General features: G+C 49.5%; 2 protein-coding genes across 2 annotated transcripts; both read left to right on the top strand.

The window, feature by feature from the left end:
- Positions 1-74: 74 nt before the first annotated feature.
- kifc1 (kinesin family member C1) lies at positions 75-6449 on the top strand. The gene is made up of 17 exons (XM_086193359.1): positions 75-225; positions 466-549; positions 1008-1107; positions 1452-1505; positions 1640-1711; positions 1999-2197; positions 2332-2497; positions 2712-2879; positions 3055-3168; positions 3379-3465; positions 3944-4141; positions 4293-4457; positions 4577-4715; positions 4863-5002; positions 5143-5216; positions 5909-5984; positions 6280-6449. Exons 2-17 carry the CDS (start codon positions 469-471, stop codon positions 6322-6324), a joined length of 1878 nt encoding a protein of 625 aa, XP_086049485.1. The 5' UTR covers positions 75-225; positions 466-468; the 3' UTR covers positions 6325-6449.
- A 155-nt stretch (positions 6450-6604) lies between these two features.
- zbtb22b (zinc finger and BTB domain containing 22b) lies at positions 6605-19106 on the top strand. The gene is made up of 5 exons (XM_086193337.1): positions 6605-7810; positions 10474-10731; positions 11187-11963; positions 12436-12714; positions 13056-19106. Exons 2-5 carry the CDS (start codon positions 10474-10476, stop codon positions 14142-14144), a joined length of 2403 nt encoding a protein of 800 aa, XP_086049463.1. The 5' UTR covers positions 6605-7810; the 3' UTR covers positions 14145-19106.
- Positions 19107-20016: the final 910 nt, after the last annotated feature.

Below are 20016 nucleotides of genomic sequence, written 5' to 3'. Positions count from 1 at the left end.
TATCACGAAGATGTTTGTACAGACATCGCTGACCCCGCCCAAGCGGTAGCGTCAGTGCTTCAGATTCAAACGAACAGGCAAAGACTGAGGCGGGATTTTACGCCAACTCAACCAATCAGAGCAGCCCAACTGAAGCGCCCAGCAAAATGGTTCGATTTCAAATTTCAAACGGCCGTTGAGACGGTGGGTTGCCGAGTCCTCAGTGAAGAGCTTCCTCTCAAACAGGTAAAAAAAAGGTCTTCATTGATAAATTTGAAGAAAAAAAGGTCTATAGCTTAAAGCGAGGATTTCCTTAACCTTGGCCAGGAAAATTTATAGCGCGAGAATTTTAGCGTAACTCAAATTAGCTGTCACGAGCTAACGATACTGCTTGATCACCCAAAAGGCTCCATTACGTGGCAACCCGAAACCCGTAAAACAATTCGATCTGTATGTTACCACTCCTGATGTCTTTTACCTCAACAGATAATGTCCCGCTTGCCAGTCATGTCCAGCAAACGGGTCCTCACAAGCAGCTCGGAGAACAACCAGGACTCCCAGCCTGCTCAGGTAAGAATCACTGGTCAACATGGGCTCTTGATATAGCAAGTAATGCTACACATGACTGTGTTATTACCAACATGGCCGCTCTGTGTTGCTGGGTTCGATAGTTACATCTGGAGAAATTGTACATTGTTCAGACATTTCTTTGCTTTGCCCTGAAGTACATCTGTCATGTAAAATGAAATGTCATCCTGAGGCTGCGTCCATGAGGGGGTTGTCAAACTCTGCAGTAATTTGTGGTGTTAGATTCTGCCGGAAGGTGTTCATCTTGTTGCATCAGTGTCTAATATTTCACAGGCAGATTCAGAGAGAAGCTGGGGAATCAGAGTCGTGAGTCGGGTCACTCAGCTCCACATCTCTGAAAAGCTTGTGTTTGGCAGATGTGCAAGGGAGGGAAGCCGTTAGTTTTCAGTGAGGAGAAATAGATCTCCTTTGATTTGACCGGTGATGTCTTGTGTGTGCAGAAGAGAATCCGCAAGGACGCAGAGCCAAACAAACACCAGGCAGCGACCACAGTCGTCGGTACCAGGCAGCCCCCTGTTGCAGCAACCAGGGCTCCTATTTGTAAGTAACTTGGCTCAAAAACAGTCACCACTGATTTTTACCACCACCTCCTGAAACAATGAATGAACTACAAAGCACTTAGGAGAAAAGCACCTCTAATGGCTATAACCCATGACATAGCATCAACATTTTGGGAAATTTTCCTTATTAATTTAAAACAAAAAAACAATAAAGTAACCAGAGCTATCTCAAATGTGAAAGTGGTTTTTTTGTTTTGTTTTTTGTCCTTGGCCTACAAAAATCAGTTCCATGATTTAGGGGTAACCCTGCAGAGAGAGAGTGGTCTTCAGTGGTCTGAGAGTATTCAGCCTAAACTCTAGTACCTCTGTCCTGCTTTGTTTCAGCTAAGCCGGTTCGAGGTGTGAGAGCTGCAACGGTGGCCATCGGCCCTTCCAGAGGTAAAGATGAGTTGTAGTTAATCAAGCGTGTCTCTGTTTGTCGTAGCAGCAAGCGGGTTGTCTTAAGACAAAAGACTACCGTGAGAGTGTCAGTCGCTTGTCATGATTGCTCTTCGCCTCTCCAATTCCATCAGGTGTCCTGAAACCATCGGCAGCTTCAACTGCAGCAAAGGGAGGAAACATGAAACAAACTGGCACAAAAGCAGGTGAGGTCTATTCAGCTTCAGTCAAGAGTGAATTTGTCCGGTGGTCTTTCAGGTTTCAGGGCAAATGAAATATTGAAACCCACCGGTTTCTCATGGAAGAAATTAGGAGATCCATCCAGTCTTCATGAAATGTTAGAAGCTGTGGAAGTAATCAGGGGTTTTACCACAACAAAGCCAAACTCCCAAAGCCTGCATGGAGTAAAGTTGTTCAGAAGCCTTGTTTTGCAACGTTCTGGGATGTGTCTAAGCTCTGAATGATCAAGATTACCCCTTCATGTTGTGGGCAGGTGGGGGCGGCACCACCCGACGGCCTCCATGGGACCTGAAGGGGAAGGTCAGTGACATGGAGGAGAGGATCCATAACTACCAGAGCAAGGTCAAATGTGTCAACCAGGAGAACGAGGTTCTGAAAGGCTCGGTGGCCCAGTGCCACACACAAGTGGTCAACATGGAAAAAGAGCTTGGCAGACAGAGGAGCCAGATCAGGTGCAGGCGGCCAATGAGCTCAACAGCTGGCTCCAAGTGACTCATCTTGAGATGTTGCTGATTTGCCTGTTTGCGTGCCATTAAACTTCTTTCCTTTATTTAATGTTTTTTTTTTTTTTTTTTTTTTTTTTTAGTGACTATGAGGAGAAGCTGAAGGCACTCTTGGGGGTCCAGGACGAGCTGGAGAAATTATACAGTGAGAAGAATATTCTCCAGGAAGAGCTCGCCAACTTGGAGGGCAAGTACAAGGTCATGGAGACTCTCAGTAACAGCCAAGAGACGGAGCTGCAGACTCTTAAGGTAGGACGTCAGCCAATACTACAAAAATGTTGAGGTAGTACTTGGTTGTGCAGTAATATTACCAGTATGCGCAACAAAGAGCACAATTACTGTGTACTCAAGTGTATTCCATCATCGGGACTTTGTTACCTTGCACTCACGCGGTTCCAAAATTTCGGTGTGACAGTGAACATGATCTCTGCTTGCTTCATGCTCAACGTCGCTTTTCCTCCAGATGAAGCTTTCAGTACAGGAGTCGACTCTGGCCCGCGTCCAGGTGACCCTCAGGGACACGGAGGACGAGGTGCGCTCCCTCAAAGACACTGTGGCTCAGCAGAAGGACGAGCTCCATGCTGGAGAGATGGAGCGCAGGCGCCTCCACAACACCGTCCAGGAGCTGAAGGCAAGGAACAGTAGCGGTGCAGTGGGCGCAGGAGCACGACAACACTGCCTCAACTAAACTTGAGCTCCTCTGCTCAGTGTCTCACTGTTGATGTTTTTGTTTCCTTCTGTTGGTTTGAGATTATTTTGCACGAGTGGAATTTGACAGGCTCTCGATCATCACCTCTCTGATTCAGGGGAACATCAGGGTGTTCTGTCGAGTGCGGCCACTGCTGGATGGAGGCCTCAGTCAACACATCCAGCTCCCTGTCAGTGACAACAAGTCCATAACTCTGGCTAAAACTGAGGAGGTGAGAATCCGACGACACGCCAAGCTCTCATGGTCGCTAAGCCAATTCTGAATAAAAGCCAGACACTTATGCTGTCAAGAAGAGACTAAATCATCTAAAATATCTGGAGACTAAATAAACAAATAAGTCTCATCACAGAAGAAATGAAACGACCCAAAATGATGAACTTACACCTGCGTACAATAAACTCTGCTGCCCTCTGCCTGTCAGTCTCACACAGGAAGAAATGCAGACACCCAGAAGAATTACAACTTCAGCTTTGACCGGGTGTTTGGACCCCAGGCTTCACAGCAGGAGGTACACACACACACACAGATCACATGCTGCATTCAGGGCACGAGCACGAGGACCCTCTAGGCCAGTGGGAACGCTGTACGTTTGCTCAGCGCAGAGTTGGTAAACAGTCAAAGGTAAAGAGTGACATCACTGTTAGATCCCACATTGCGACATTCAGAGCGAGACGACGTGTTGTCTGCAGTACACCGAGTTCACATCAGACCGTGCGCTGAAATCTCAAATACATTTCTAGAACGACTGGAAGTCCCGTCAGGTTGGAGGTCGATGAGCTCTGAAAAGACACCAGAGTTTCTGGGTATTTTCCAAGTTGCACAACTGTTGAGTTCATTTTCTCGACTCTGTGCTTGTCTTTTTCTGGACTTCCAAGTTGTCTTGGAATGCAGAAATAAATGGCAAATATATTTAATTTATTTACAGAATGACGTTTTGTACCCACAACATCAAATAGTCTTAATTCGATGTAACACATTGTCTCCAGATATTTGAGGAGATCTCCCTGCTGGTGCAGTCGGCTTTGGATGGCTACAACGTCTGCTGCTTCGCCTACGGCCAGACAGGAAGTGGGAAGACGTACACCATGGAGGGAGACGAGTTCGACCAGAGCCGGGGTGTCATTCCCAGAGCCGTGCAGCAAATCTTCAGAGCGGCGGAGAAGCTTGGAGCACAAGGCTGGGAGGTGACTTTGGGGTTGAGGCTTACACCCGAAGTCAAATTTAATGTAGCTGTGACCTTTTAGTCTGAATGACTTGTCCTAGTTTACATGGTCACAGCAGGTTGGACGTCACTCGCTCATCAGTTTTCACTCACCGTCAGTGTTTCTCCGTCAGTTCACCTTCACTGCAAGCTTTGTTGAGATTTACAACGAGACTCTACGAGACCTCCTCTACACCGGCAAGGCCAGCAAGAGGCCCGAGCATGAGATCCGCAAGTTGACCAACACCGAGGTGACAATCACCAACCTCACCTACGAAAAGGTGTCCAACGAGGATCAGGTACGGCCCTCTGATAGGCCACTCACTCGCACTTGGTAGTCTGAGGTGAGATGGGGGAGAGTCTGCCCTCTCAATTCAGCCTGTTTGCACGGCTCTGAATTCCTCCGTCCTCCTGCCAGGTTCTCGGCTTGATCGCTTTGGCCAATCAGAATCGCTCCACAGCTCAGACGGCTCAGAACGACCGCTCCTCTCGCTCCCACTCAGTTTTCCAGCTGGACATCGAGGGAGTGAATTCTGGCAGGGACGCTCGGTGCAAGTGTGAGTGTCACTTGACTGTCCTGAGGACTTGTGATGCAAAGGGTCTCATCTAAACAGTCCTATTACTCCTATTTGCAGTTCCTACTGGTGATTTTGTCAAACTTTGGTGTTGTAACTTTGTGTGTGTCTGTGTGTGTGTGTGTGTAGCCACACTGTGCCTGGTGGACTTGGCTGGCAGTGAACGAATGGTGAAGAGTCAGTCTCAGGGGGAGCGCTTCAAAGAGATGACGGCCATCAACAGCTCCCTGTCCAACCTGGGCATCGTCATCACTGCGCTGGCCAACAAGGTCTGTAGGCCTGGGACACTGCAGTACCGGGACTGAAAAGCCTGGATAGATTGTTGACATGCTGGGTTACTGGACGCCACAACACGAGAATCTTGAGTCCATGACGTTTGTCGGACTGACGTGTCCTGCTTGTGTTCCAGGAGAGCTTCATTCCGTACCGGAACTCAAAGCTCACGTATCTCCTGCAAGGCTGCCTGGGAGGAAACAGTAAAACGTGAGTTTTCCAAACACACACGTTGAGACACGCTGTCCCCTAATAACGACTCTGGCTCTGATAATTGGACCAACACTGGATCTCGCTCGCGATTCAGTGAGAACCGCCATGAAGCATCCATTTTTAATGCATGATAGAGAAATGTGACCTATTTTCTTCTCGTGTTGCTACTTTCCTTCTTCGTGACATGACGACGTATCCGTAATGATCCACAATTAAAAACAAAAGATTGATTTTAGAGACGGGGTGATGGAATTGGGCGCCGACACCGACGTGCCCACCTATCAGGTGGGAATCATGGCGTTGATTGAGGTGAATGAGACGCCAGCGCCCCACACACGCGCCTCAGTGCATTACGCTGGACTACAATTAAATCAGATGCACTGGTGTTCATTCAAAGAGGTGCTGGGTGTGCGTCGTGAGCAGGGTGGAGACTCGCTACGCCACGTTCAGGATTAGACTCAAAGACTGGCGCCTCCATCACCTGCTGGTGTTGACTTCCTTGGCTTTCAGCAGCCCGCAGGTTCCTGTGGTCGAGTCGATGTTACACAGGATCACACTGGATCTCAAAAATTTGATGATTGGACTTCTGCGTTGAGAGTGTTTCAAAGTGTAGTTGGCTTCCTCTGCCCCCTCCTGCGGCTGACGAATGGCTCTTGTTTACTCACGGTGTTGCCTTTGTGTCGTCCCAGCCTGATGTTCGTGAACATCGCTCCGGAGTCGGACAGCTTTGGGGAAACTCTCAACTCTCTGAGGTTCGCCAGCAAGGTCAGTGAATGGATGGTTGCTTGCTGTGTTTCCTGATCAAACAGCCAGTAGAACCGACACAAAGACGGCTGATGTCCACCTCTTTGGCGTTGTGAAGTTTCCTGCATTTATCAGCCAGCAACAACTCAACATTTCATCATGGTTCTTGGTGAAAGTGACACTCCTTAGAAAGATGCTCCATCTTGTAGTGTCACTTCAGTCACGCCGGTCCTCCATGAAGTAATATGGCGCCCTATCTGCCAGTCAACGTTTGTTACTGTAAAGTGTGATTTCTTTTCTTCTTCCCTCCTCCCAGGTGAACGACTGTGTGATCGGCACTGCAAGCACCAACCGGAAGTAGAGGCTTTTACCGTGATAACCATAGTTCCCACAGGCTTCTTATCTCTCCGTACTCTGCTACTGGGATTGATGTATCTTTTTATTTCCTTGTTTTTAATCAATAAAAATGTATGATTTCATCATTAATGGGTGAGAGGCTGGAGTAGGAGACATCGCACCCGGAGGGAGAGAGGCGGTGGTGATCAACTGTTCTCAAACGTTCCCATCAAAAGGTTCGGACCATCCAATCAGATGCGCCCGTCCTCCAGGTGACGGGAGGAACGAACCAGAGCCTGAGGAGTAGGATTCTCCTGCTTCCCAAAGATCTGCATTTGAGAGTCAGAGGTTAATAATCTGGTGCCACAGACGAGTCGAACCATGACCCTCGACTAGCCTGATGCTCGTTGACATGATTTACTGTTTATTTTGAACCAAATCAAACTCGTGCTTTTATTTATGTGCACACGGGTTTCAATAAATGCACGCTCACAGAAATTTGCCTCCAATGTTTCAGAAGCACAGTTGAAAATGACCTCAGCCGCGTGGGGTGGAGGGTCTGGTTTTGTGTTTCCAGTGTCCAGCGGCGGGGCCTGATGTTCCCCGCCGCCACATCCAGTTCATCCCACCGCTTTGAGAACAGGTTGAGTCCAGTGCCCCCTTTTTGGTCATGTGTGTGTACACATCAACCTGAGGCATGTAGAGAAGCTTACTGGCAATAAATACACCATGTATAAAAAAATAAGTGGCTCGTTTTTCCTCCTCCTGGAAGACGTAAATAAATTCACAGTTATTCATGCTCCTGGAAAAATGTTGACTTAGTTACTTTTATTAAACCAGCAGGTTGTTTTTTTTTTTCTTTTTTCTCTTGATTGACAGGCGTCATTGTGGAAGTTTCCCAGCTTTTATTCGCGTTTGAACCGAAAGGGGCGTGTCCACAAGTATTCATACCCTCCGCAAACTCCTCGGTCTACGGGGGAACCCACAGGTCTGCGCGGGTACAAGTAGTCCGGGCTGTTGATGTGAACACCAGCCGAGTGCGTCGTCTTGTGGGGACGCCTGTTTCCTCTATCAAGACAGAAAAAAAAAGACAAACCTCTTAGAATAAAAGAAACTAAGTCCAAATTTTGCCAGGAGCTTGAATAATTTCAGGCTTGACTATGAATTTATAACTTCCAGGAGAGGAGGAGAAACCAGCCACTTTTTATGTTGTTTTTTTTAATAAGCCGGGTGTTTTTATTGCCGGTGACCGTGTCTCCAGCATCTGTCCCGCCGCTGCTGCCACAACGCTCGGGTTATTTTCTGTCGGCTCAAGTCTGGCTCGTCTGTCTGGTCCCGTTAAAGGCGAAGTCGCTGTCTGCTGCTGCTGCTGCTGCTGCTGCGGGTCTGATGGGAAGAACATTCACAAAAAATGCCCCTCAAACTTCGGCGCCAGGTTAAACCGGCAGGACGAACTGCCACCGGCTCGGACCCAGACGGCTCTCCCGACGGACGCGGCGTGAACTAAAACGGTGAGCCCTGCGGCGGCGGCGGGTGTTTGTTGAGCGGAGCTAGCCGTCTGGGCTAGCAGGCTAGCAGGCTAACGTCACATCTGTCTGACGGCTCGTGCATGCAGCGGTTTGTGTGTGTGTGTGTGTGTGTGTGTGTGTGTGTGTGTGAGGCGCGTGACGGCAGGAAACCACCTCTGGCGGGTCTCCGACTGCTCACCAACTTCTGCTCCCCGCCGCAGGTTCATTTGACCGCCTGTCAAACTAAAGCGTCCTCAGCTGCCAGCTGTTGATTGTCTCACGCACTGCGCGCGCACGTGATGGAGACATTTTCTGAGCAGTTTATTGATGTAATTGTTGTTGTTGTTTACATGCAAACGTGAAATGCCTCTGTTGTTGATCTGGGTCGTCCCGTCAGAAAGCCACCAGGACGGCTTCACACTGCACGTTATTAGAACCCAGACTACATGGAAGCGCAGGAGCAGGGGAGAGCGGGGTCAGACGATCCGCCGGCTCCCACTCACACAGCTGTGTTTCAGCTTGTAGCGATGGTTTTTGCTCCATGACCAGTAAGAACCAACTGCATGTTGGCCTCAGGTGGGAATAAATTAAGCCGTCTCTGAAACATGCTTGGTGCTCCGCTTAGTAAACATGTACACTTTGAATACTCAGTACATTTAAAACTTGGGTCTTTATTTGTCAGCTACAACGTATGCAACTTATCAAGCGTGTGGCTGAACCTTCAGGAGGCTGCGTGGACGACCTGCTGACCAGGCGCTTCTGTGGCCCGCAGTGGCTGGGATCCACGTTGACGCCGGCAGCTTGGTGTTGCTGCTCGCGCTGATCATCTCCCAACCGTTTTGTTTAAGATGCGAGAACAAAAACCTCATGACACTCACTCAGACGCGCTCCCCGCGCTTCCCTTCACCAATGACGAGTGCTCTTCCTGAGTCTGTGGTCACGTGATTTCTCTTGTTTACGGTGACCCAGACACTGGCTCACTTCACCCTCGGGCTCAGGCTGCCCCCATCTCAAGAAGTACTTAAAGCACTAACAGCAAAAGTTCTCTTGCCCACTTTTCACCTGCGAGGCGACTCTTGAGGTGAGCAGTGCGGCGCTGACTTGAACACGTTTGATAAACTGGTCTAGGATTTTGTTCAGTATTTGATCCAGAAGACAGAACCGGCTGCTAAAACTGCTTGAAATAAAAGCAGTGGCAGCTTTTCTCTACAGTTCTTCACAGCTGTCCTGTTCTCCTCGACTGTTCTGCCCTCATTTCTCCGCTCCTCCACGCCTCAGAGGGAAACTCTGAACTTTCCCCTCGTCCACCTGTTATTTTCATGGCTGATGGAGCTGTGGATTACTTTGACAGTTAATCTATGAGTTTTCTCTTCAGTAAAACACAAGATGGATTCGAAAAATGCACAATGCTGACGGATTTTACACACACACACACACACACACACACAAATCCTGATGCTTAAGTTCCTCTCACCAGCAGCGTATTTCTCATATTTGCTTGAGAAAAAAAGTCTGAAATGAATCCGCTATCAAAATAGTTGATTAGTTTTCTTTTGATGGCCTACAGGATTGATTGTTGCAGCTCTTGAGAAACAGGCAGTGACAGATTAAGTCAAAGACAAAAAAGAACTGTGTAAAATGTGGAAGCTGCATCTAAGGCGGGGGGGGGGGGGGATAAGAGCAGTAATCCCAACAGTAGAGAGACCGCTATGTGGGTCACAGCACCCTTGACCCTGACCCCGTTCATCCTTGAGCCCCAGCAGATGTTTGTAGAACATTCAGAGAAGTTCCAAACCACCTGGAAATGCAGCGGCTCTCCCTCGTGGCTGTCGCCGCAGCCATTCTGCTGTTGCAGAATAGCAGAGTGATGTCATCCGCGATTTTAGCGTGGACTCAAGTAGCTGAGGTTTGGTCTCATGCGTGGGTCCATGGAACAAAACTGCAGGGATGCGTTTTTTTCCCCCCCAAAATTCCACTGAATCCTTTAAACTATGAAATGAAAGTAGCTCTTTTTCCCCCACAGGCTTCACGCCATCACGGGGAACCAGGAAGCTGGAGACGGCGTGCGATGTTACAGTAGAGACTTGCAGGTCTGGAGAGGTCTTTGAGAGGATAAACAAATCCAGATGAACTTTTGTCCGTTTGCCTCACAGAAACCTGCGTATGAGAGTCGGTGTGGTTCAGACCAGAGACTGAAGACTGACCGGGAAAAAACAAAACCCGGTCTGATGAGTGCTGATCAGTAGTTAAGGACACACTCATTTCTGTTTACTTTTTTAGTGTAAAGCAAATTTATGGGCATGAAAATGACCTTGAAGTCTTTCAAGCTATGGAAACGTGTTCATAAAGGTGTGGAGGACCGGTGTTGAAGTGGCGCCCTGCAGGGGCCACAGGAGAGAACCTGTTCCTTCAGCGGAGTTAAGAAAGAGGCCGAGTCGCTAAAACCTGGTCACTCCGTTTCATTCATTTGTTGCTGTGAGAAAACAAGAACTTTTCCCCATGCTTTGTTCTATTTGTGGGAACAAGTTATGACTCGTGGCCTCAAAATTACTAAGTTGAGGGTCAGATGTTTTATCTTGTGGCCACAAGTTATTAAAATCTATATTCGTCTCCCTGTAGCCTCTCAAGGACTCCGTGGCTCTGAAAGCTTTCACTTCCTCCTCTAGATGCAGTCGCTGCCCATGGAGGTGGGCAGCAGCAGTGGCAGCGGCGGCGGCGGCGGCATCAGCTCGGCTCCCAGCGGCTCGTCTGCGTCCGGGGTGGTGCAGGTCTGCTTCCCCAGCGCTCAGACCTCAGTGCTGGACAGCCTGAATCGGCAGAGAGAGGACGGCAGGCTCTGTGACCTCTCCATCCACGTCCAGGGTAACGTGTTCAAGGCCCACCGCTGCGTCCTGGCCGCCTCCTCGCCCTACTTCCATGACCAGGTGGGTGTGTGACCCATTAAGAGCATGACGTGTGCGTGACTCAGACGTGTTGTTAGCTGATTAGTAATCTGGGCCAGGTGGAACATTTACTGTCACACTCGTACCCCGTCCTCATGTATGTGGATGTTTGTCCAAGCAAACAGATTCAGGTCACCAGACACGGAGGTTTGGGGAGACACCTCCTCGACTGAAGCTTTGCTCCGCCGTCTACAGCTTCAACAAGGTTTTGGGGGAGTCCTTCCCTGGTGTCTCTCCCGCAGCGAGTGAGGCTCTACAGTCGTTTCTGCATTGTTGCGTGAACGGCAAAGTTTTAGTATTCACTCCTCTCGTGAACAGGCTTATTTTCTCCACAAACAGAGAATCTATTTGAAACTGTCTGTGTGCATGTGGAGCACGGCATCAGAGTGAGGTGGCGAGAGACCTGCAGTTCACTTGTTCCTCCCTCCCACCCTCAGGTACTACTGAAGAACATGTCCACCGTCTCCATCCCGGCGGTGATGGACCCGCTAGCGTTTGAGAGTGTGCTGAGCTGCGCCTACACAGGTCAGCTCCGGATGCTACGCGAAGACATCGTCAACTACCTCACCGTAGGAAGCGTCCTGCAGATGTGGCACATTGTGGATAAATGCACCGAGCTGCTGAAGGAGGGCAGGGCTGCAGTGGGAGGAGGAGGTGGAGGAGGAGGAGGCGCTGGAGGTGGCGGCGGCAGCGGCATGCAGGACAGAGCCAGCGTCAGCGTCGGCGGAGGGTCTGCCGGGTGCAGCAGCAGCGATGGTGACAACAATGCAGGCAGACCCATTGGAGGCAGCGGCGACGGTAGTGACGGCGGTGTTGGCCATGACCAAGCTGGGGTCGCAGGGTCCAGCGAGCCTCAGCACACGTCGCAGCCTCCCAGCCGCCCGTCCGTTAGTGAGAGCCAGTCGCCCAGCAGCACCAACTACTTCAGCCCGAGGGACAGCAACAGTTTTGGGGGAAGCGGTGCAGCCGCAGCTGGAGCTTCAGTGGAAGGGGGGGGTGCAAGCAACACACCCAGCTACTGTACCCCCTCTGGAGGAGAGGAGGCCTTCCTGATTGAAGAAGAGGAGGAGGAAGTGGAGGAGGAAGAGGAGGAGGTGCTGTATCACCAAAAGAAGAGAGGAAGAGGAGGTGGCAGTGGGAGGAGGAAGAAGATGAGCTCGGTGTCGGAGCAGGCGGTGGGGGTCAGCGACAGCTTCGGTGTGTCCTCCTATCAGGTGAGAGGAAACATGGAGACCCAAACCGTTCAACAGTTTCACAGTCCTGAGGCGTTAAAGGGGGGTGTAAACGCATCCACGTCCTCCAGATGTGCATTTCAACTTTGTTTGACTGAACTTAACTGCCAGTATCAGATTGCGGTGAAATTTATGTGCCGGTCACACTGACCCTGACCCTGACCTCTAACCACCAACATTTGGGGGCTTGGGGTGCCGGCCCCCCCTGCTGAAGCGTGTTGATCTGATTCAGACCCTGAGTGGACGGTGTGCTAGCAGTAACAAGCTAGCAGGCTACAAGCTAGCTCAGTAACGTGGATGCAGATCTTCCACTGGTTTAGTTGTTGAACAGACAAAACCCGCACCTCACCCCAGGCTGATGAGCCGGCGTGTCGGGGCCTCGCGGGGCGATACTCTGAATATGAAATGATAAAAACATTGCAAAGACAGAACCGTGAACTGTTTGCACTGACAGGACGGGGAGGACTCGACCTTGCCGCTGCAGAAACGCCCCACCTACAGCCAGCCCAGCATCATGCCCCGGAAACAGTGGGTGGTGGTGAAAACTGAACGCACCGAGGACGACGACCTCATCGTGGTGTCTGGAGAGGAGGGCGGGGAGGACGACGAGGATGAGGACGAGAGGGAAATGGAGATGGCCAGAGAGAGGGAGAGAAGTGACTTCAACATCTCCAACGTGAGGAGTCTGTCTGCAGAGTTGGGGGGCAGAGCTGAGAGCGACATGGACTCTCAGGTGCGCTCACACGCGTCCTCATCGCTTTCTCCAAAATATTGTGATGATATTTTTTTGTCTTTCTTACTTTTGCTGAAGAGGTCTTGTGATTGGGGCCAATTGTTTGCCTGTCAGCAGGATTGTATAGAAGCATGATGCAGAGTATCGCTGCACTGGAGGGGTGGCGTTACATTTCGGGGCACATCTGTTTAATACTGCAAAAAAGTTGCTTTTTTTAACGCAGAGTTTGGCTGAAGTCTTTCGTCTCCTAGCCAGATGCCTTGGTGGATGTGTTTGCCCAAAGTCACAACATCAGAAGTCATTACAGGTCTTTGTTAACCATCTTTGCCTCTCGCCCCCAGCTGGACTACTGCCAGTCTTCAGAGGACTACCTCAAGTTCGAAGGCAGTCTAATGGACCAGACTTTAGCTCAGCACCTTCATGACAGTGCTGGAGGTCAGAACCAGAGCGCCACCCGTGCTGTCTCAGCGTTGCTTGGCCAGGTTCAGTCCGCAGCATCGGCCCGGGCCCAGCTCTTCCCCCTGGACATGCAGGGAAACCAGATCCTCCTGTACAGCCAGGCGTCCGGCCTCTCGCTGGACGCTCCTCCGTCTTCTCTGGGGATGGCAGGAGGAATGATCGGGGGAGCTTCGTTCAAGGGTCCCGGTCTGGAGCATGGAGCCGTCCACCTGTCAGTGCAGGGCGGTTTGGGAGTTGATGGCATGGACAGCGGGGGTGTTGGTGGTGGAACCGGTGGCAGCAGCGGGGGCTCGGGGGGCTCAGGGAAAGTGTTCATGTGCCACTGTGGTAAGACGTTCACTCACAAGAGCATGCGGGACCGGCACATTAACATGCACCTGGACCTGAGGCCCTTCCACTGCCCCGTCTGTGCCAAGAAGTTCAAGATGAAGCATCACCTCACCGAGCACATGAAGACCCACACGGGCCTCAAGCCGTACGACTGCGTCGGCTGCGGCAAGAAGTTCATGTGGCGCGACAGCTTCATGAGGCATCGCTCGCACTGCGAACGACGCAGCGGGCTAGGAGAGGGCAGCGAAGGTGGAAGCAGCGTTGAAGGAGGTAGAAGAGGAGGAGGAGGTGAGGAGGGATCCGATCTGATTCCCTCCCCTCACCTCCTCCTCTCTCCGGGTGAGGGAGGTCAGGGCGGGATGCTTGGGGGAGGAGGAGTGAGAGCGGGTGTGTCAGTTCCCTCGCCACATCTTTCAGGCGTTGGTCTGTCGGCGCAGCACGCGTCAGGAAGTAGCAGCGGTAACAACGGCGCAAGTAGCAGCTCTGCCCTGAGCAACATGTCGGCTGCAGGGGGGCTTCTAGGGGTCATCTCTCAGAGTCAAGGTCAAGGATCAGGGATGTTTGGTGGTCTAGGGTTGGGGCGAGGTGTGTGTAACGAGGATGTGTGTGAAGTCAGTGCCAATGAAAGTAGTGTGACTTAAACGGAAAGGTGTCCAGCGGGCGCCTCCCTCTGAGCCGCTGCTCCTGGCTTCTGCTGCTGTTCTTCAATATCGTCACTTGTCTAAAACACGAGCAACTGCCAACATTCAGCAAGTCAAGCAGAGGTTCGTCCTGGAGGGGAGAGACGAGGCCCCCGTTGGACAGGCAACAAAAACTTGTAGGTGTTTGCACAAAAACGTGACTCGACTGTTGTGGCGTGAAGTCTCTGACTCTGTGTTTGTGCTCAGTCGTGTCAGCACAGGGACCCACAATTTCTCACGCCGCAGACTTTAGGGAACATCCCCTCAAAAAAAAAAAAAAAAGGAAAAAGAAAAAAAGTGGCCTCATGAACATGGACCTTTTTGTCTCAGTGAGTAAGCTATTCTTTTAACTCTCCCAGATGGGTATCAATGTTTCTACTTTTAATTTCTGTTTTGTAGACGAATGTGTGTCAAGACAAAACCAAAAATGCAAAGACAGTCCCCCGCCAACAGTTAACACACCAACCTCTTTGGGAAATGTGTGTCCGCCTCCCCAGAGCCAAACCGACGACGCTGAGCTCCCGCGGGGCGACGGTGGAAGTTGAATGACGACATGGGCCGCTGTAGGCGCCTGGCTCGTGTGCGTCATGATCTGGAGAAGAAGACGCGTCACGCCGGCGAACACGCTGGCACCATGGCAGCCAACCTGCCTCCCGTGATGCTGCATGTCACCGTGGCAGATTCAGATGTCGCCTGCTACTTGCCGCAATGAGAAAAAGGCCGGAGGAACAGCTTCTGGTTTTGCTTCCACCGAGGAAGAGCATGACGGCGCCCGACCTAAATTTTTGATGTGTGAAATTCATCGCAGAGCAGCGGATTGGACCACGGTCGGCCCCTGTGCCCTGCCGCACACTGCATGCCAATGATCTAGAATCAAGACAAGATTCAGGCTAGTTAGCTTAGCATAGTGAATGGTTGTGGATGGGCATGATAGCATACCTCTTGTCTCGCTTGCGTAGCTTCCAGTACTTGTAGTTCCTCCACCTTGTAATCTGGTTCGAACAGACCAGGCTCAGGATGTTGGCTTGGTCCAGAGGTGATTCTCCACTTCCTGTCCAACAGGAGTCGTAGCAGCGGTCGCTCTCCTACCCGTCGACACAGCTTCTATTTGATCAGTCGCTGTTGGACTTTTGAAGTTCGGCATCAGATCCAATCAGGAAAGTCGTCCTGATGATGCGTCTGATTCCAGACTTGGAGAGATGTTTTTTCACACCCTAGTTATAATAACGCAACCAAAGACTGGGAAAAAATTCATTTGATGACTAGTAGGCATGCTAACACTTCCCACCCACCACCATTCATTGTGCTAAGCTAACTAGCAGGAGTCTCAGCTCCCTAAAGCACACACGGAGGAGAGAAGCATCTCCGTCCTCTTGTCTGGCTCTGATGAGGACGACAAAGAAGTGAAATTCCCCAAAACGTCGGCGTGTTCCCGTGACTTCTGTGGCACCGTTATAATATCAGTAGAGTAGAAAATGGCTGTTCTAAATTGCTGTGATTTTTTGCAGTGTCGTATTGTGATATATCGCTGTTTTGGGATTTTTAAAAAGAAAACACAAGTTAGTGACACGACTCACACATGCAGCTTACTTTAAATGTTTGATTCAATCAAGAGTCTAAACACAAGGTTTTATTGAATTCGCAGCAGCGGTAAATCATTTCCTGCCCCGGTGTCGAATTTAATCGACCGCTGTCAGCACTGCCACGGTGTTTTAGAGGATACTGAGGTGCTGTTTTTCCTAAAACTCGTCTTAGTAAGGCACAATCATTTAGCTGGAGGCCTGGTAGGCCACAGAGAAACGTGTGCAGAGTGGGATAGTTCTCATTTTTGGCTGCGTTTTGCTGATTTCTTTGTCCGTGTCAAAGCAGAAGGTTGTTGTCAGACACTACCTGTAACTAATAACCTCACTAACTCCTCTGTGTAGCTGGGAGGTGGTTCGTACACTGAAGAAGCAGAATCCTTCATTTCTTTCACAGTTTTGCTGCTGCTGCTTCTCTCAGTTCACCGAGTTCTTGTGCTTTGCAGAGTAAATATGTAGAAGTAGGTGTTGTAGATTCACCATCGTCACTTCTCCTCGAGGCAGAAAGTCTGGAGAGTTTCAGGCGCTCTGCTGCAGGTTTGAATAGCATCTTTCCGTCACATTGACTGTCCCTAAAGATGGACGACGTGTCTCCGCCTCCTCACACTTACAAATATGAAGCTAAAAGGTCGGCTCACTGCAGAACAACGTGTTTGAAACAGTCCCGATATGGAAGGCTGGCTAAGTCTACTCTTTCTGCGACTCCCCAACAGAGCTCTGCAGGTGCCTCAGCCAGAGCAGCTGAAGACACACCCACTTTTTTCTTTTTTTTTTAAATCTACCTGAAAATTTAACTCCCAAATAATTCGAGGAACTCAATTGACAGGAGCTGTCAGTGGAGCTGTGAGGTCATCTGTCCTTACTTCCAGTCCATCGTCTGGGCGCTAAACTCAAGATGGAGATCCTCTGAGCAGCTTTAATCTGGACCTGACAGCTGGGTCCTCATCGTTCCCACCGCTGCTCCCTGCAGTTGCGTTCAGTGCCCTACAGGTTCCGACTGACTGAGCAGGGCAGCGTCTTCCTGTGTGGGATTAGCAGGACCGGCTTCGCTCTCGGTGTCCCAGCCGTCCCTGTTGTACTGATGAACTCGTCAGGAAGGAGTTGGACATTTCAGTTTGTCCACAATGTTTTAGTGGAGCCTCGAGGAGGGCGCTGTCATTGAGAGGCAGAATTATTCAACATCAGTGAAAACACCCACCGAGGTCAGCTGGATTGGTTTTTGATTGGGGGAATATTTTTAGTGTTTCCATCGGTTAATCTGATGATCACTTTGTCTATAAAATGACAAGAAAAAGATCGGAACAGCCCCCATGCGTCATCAGCCAGACTTGCATGAGCGCAGAATGCACCTGGGTTCCGTCTGAACGCTGGAGGTTTCGAGTTCCGTACTGGACTTTGATGTGGTTTTGTGTCTTTTTAGCTGCCGCGTGACGCGTCATCAGCTCGCTGGTGTCGGGAGGCCGCAGCCGCCGCTCGCGTTTTTCTGTGCCTCCGCCCTGGAATGTCGCATAAATGCTTTGGCTCATGCAGCAGTTTAAGGAAAACGTGTCACACCAGAGAAAAGATGTTTGAGAAACTGACGACCGAGCTGCCGTTGAGCACGTTTCCGTTCGCAATCACATTTGCTGTTGCGGAGATGCGCCCCCTGTGGCCACAGCTGGTACTGTTAACTAATACATCATCCCGGTTTTGATGGAGATGTGCAGCTCTCACATCAAAACTGAAGAACTCAAACTTCAGGGGTAACTTTCACACATGACCTCTCCAAACATTTAGCATGCAGGGAGATGAGGAGTCGGAGGTTTGTGCCTTCTGTGAAGGTGAGGTTCCGGTATTTTATACGCAGGCTTGCCAGGCTCGCTGTAGACCTGAGAAGGGTTTCCTGTCCACTTGGGTCTGTGGATGATTCTGGTTTCATCTGGAGAGGAAACGCTGGGTGCTTGTCCAGGCAAGGCTGTGTGAGGGGGCTGGCGACCTGGCTGTGCTCCTCAGTGGGGGTTCCAAACATGCGAAGCGTCACTCTAACAGAGAGAGAGCCTGAACGCACCATTTCATCTGCTCGTGCTGCTTCAAAGACAAGAAGAGACTAAGGTCGTTTTGTTGTTGTCGGTTTTTGTTTTTGTTTTTTTAGAGAGAAATTATGAGTCTCTACTTCTTAGCCAGATTCTTGCTCCTTTCGAAGCGAGAGAAGACAGAAGAATCTTTCTCTCGGGTCACTGCTACGTTCGTGTTTTGCAATTTTTCAAATTAAAGGTCAAACCTGAAGTGCAGCACTTCGGCAGCGCCAACTCACAAACTTACAGGACAACAAAATCTTCTCAGTTTTGTCGTATCCCCTCAAAATCGAAGTATTTCTAGTCCACCACATTCATGCTACCTGCTATGATGCCTAATTTTTATTATTTAGGGGAACGAGCCATTGTTTAGGAGAGATTTGATTATTGATTGATCTCCCTCTCTCCTCTGAGCTTCATGTGCGACTTGAGACCCACAGACTTGCTGTCTGTTAGTTAGCTTAGCACAATGAATGAAAGCGGATGGTAGTTGTTAGCATACTTCCAAAAAGTTTCCAAATTACTGCGCCTGATCTGGGAAGTAGTTCGGGCTGTATATGTACCCGATTTTAAAATTTCAATAACTTCAAATTGTGATGTCATAGTGAGCTTTAAGTGCAACCCTACTGTATTCACTTCTGATGGATGCATGCTAACACTTCCCACCCACTAACATTCATTGTGCTAAGCTAACCAGCAAGCAGCTGGTCTCTTGGGGTCATAGCCCAGCACTGAGGACAGAAGGGGCTCTATTTTCTTGTCTGGCTCCTGGGAGGATGGACAACAAGAGTTTCCACTCCAAAGAAGTTGTTCCTCAGAGGACAAGCCTGGGCTAACAATCCTGAAGTCTGGCTCTGGGCTGCACAACCGCACAGGAGGAGTTTCTGAACCCAGTATGACCTGCAACAAACTTTTGAAAACTCTCATATAAAACAACGCCCTTCCTCTCCACGTCTTAATTTAATCCAAGACGGAAGAACTGAACATTCCTTTAAATAAAATAAGAAAAAGAAGCAAACAGACGGAAGCATCACAGCGGATTGACGGTAAAAGTTGCTACTGAACACTGAGGTATTTTATTTTTGTACATTTCACACATTTCTACGTTCTCTGATTGACCAGTTGATTGTTGAAGGGTGACTACAGGTGACAGCCAGTAGACGTGCTCATGTACATCCAGAGTGGTACTAATAATGTAACAAACAACTACATCTATATTCACCTCTGCTGTGTGTCAAAATAATGGACTAATAAATTATTTGGTGCAAATTATGAACTGTCAACTTCTATTTTTTCACTTCCGTTAAACACATTTCCGCTCAAAGGTTCAGAGTTTGCTTGCTTGGCTTTTTTTTTTTGTCTGTTAGCGTTAAAACTGCGCTGACGAAAAAGCCAATTTTGCTCTAAAATATGATTGTGAAGCATAAGAGGCCATTCAGTGCGACCTCTTGTTGTTTACAATTCCTTGTTTTATTTTTCTCCAGTGGCGTTCGTGTCATGTGACCTAGAGACTCCAAACCAGTGCCAGATGTTACTTCTGTAGATGAGAAACACCTCTTTATATTGCATTTTCTCTTCTGTATTTTGTGAAAATTTTAAGTGTAAAATGCTTATTTTTTCTCTTTCATATGCTGCAAAGTTAAGTGTTTTCTCCCCCCCCAACAGCTTCCATGTCATGTGACCTACAGACGCGTCATCTGGCTACTGGGCCTGGACCGCAGCTATGGGACACGCCCCTCCCCTTTTCATCCTTTATTTCACTGAAACATTTCTGTGCAAATTTCACTCTTGCTTTTTTTTTTTTTTTAGCAAGTTTAGCATTTTGACTTCCAAGACGCTGAGAATTTTCCCTTTAATTATGAATATTAAATGGAGAAAGCAGTACAATGCAATTAAAACTTTTTTTTTTAAATTAAAAAAAAGAAACAAGAGATGAAGACTTAAGTTTTGTCCTGGTGAAGTTAAAAGGCCTCAGAAATGTCATGTGACTCAGCACCACTGTCACATGTCAACCAAAAGGCATCCTCCAGTTAGGAGCTACCGGTGATGGTGAGTCGGCGTTCTGAGGCTCGTCCGCTTTAGATAAATTTGGGTCAACAGGCGGCCCGGTGGTGCAGTGGTCCTCCCTGTGGCCCCCCAGCAAGAAGGTTGTGGGTGGAGCCCCGGCTGCAGCACGGGGTCTTTCTGGGTGAGTCTCCA

This window comes from Aulostomus chinensis, chromosome 22 (genome assembly GCF_037954235.1).
Source record: "Aulostomus chinensis isolate RoL2024-O1b breed Wild chromosome 22, RoL_Achi_v1.0, whole genome shotgun sequence".
Classification (NCBI taxonomy): domain Eukaryota; kingdom Metazoa; phylum Chordata; class Actinopteri; order Syngnathiformes; family Aulostomidae; genus Aulostomus; species Aulostomus chinensis.
This window is presented reverse-complemented; position numbering and strand designations above follow the sequence as displayed.

Bases quoted from the DNA above. Each gene is read 5' to 3' on its own strand.
- kifc1 (XM_086193359.1), top strand. From the start codon at position 469: ATGTCCCGCTTGCCAGTCATGTCCAGCAAACGGGTCCTCACAAGCAGC. The intron at 2,880-3,054 runs GCAAGGAACAGT...TCTCTGATTCAG, and splicing joins ACACCGTCCAGGAGCTGAAG to GGGAACATCAGGGTGTTCTG. The intron at 4,142-4,292 runs GTGACTTTGGGG...TTTCTCCGTCAG, and splicing joins TTGGAGCACAAGGCTGGGAG to TTCACCTTCACTGCAAGCTT.
- zbtb22b (XM_086193337.1), top strand. From the start codon at position 10,474: ATGCAGTCGCTGCCCATGGAGGTGGGCAGCAGCAGTGGCAGCGGCGGC. The intron at 11,964-12,435 runs GTGAGAGGAAAC...TTGCACTGACAG, and splicing joins TCGGTGTGTCCTCCTATCAG to GACGGGGAGGACTCGACCTT. The intron at 12,715-13,055 runs GTGCGCTCACAC...TCTCGCCCCCAG, and splicing joins AGAGCGACATGGACTCTCAG to CTGGACTACTGCCAGTCTTC.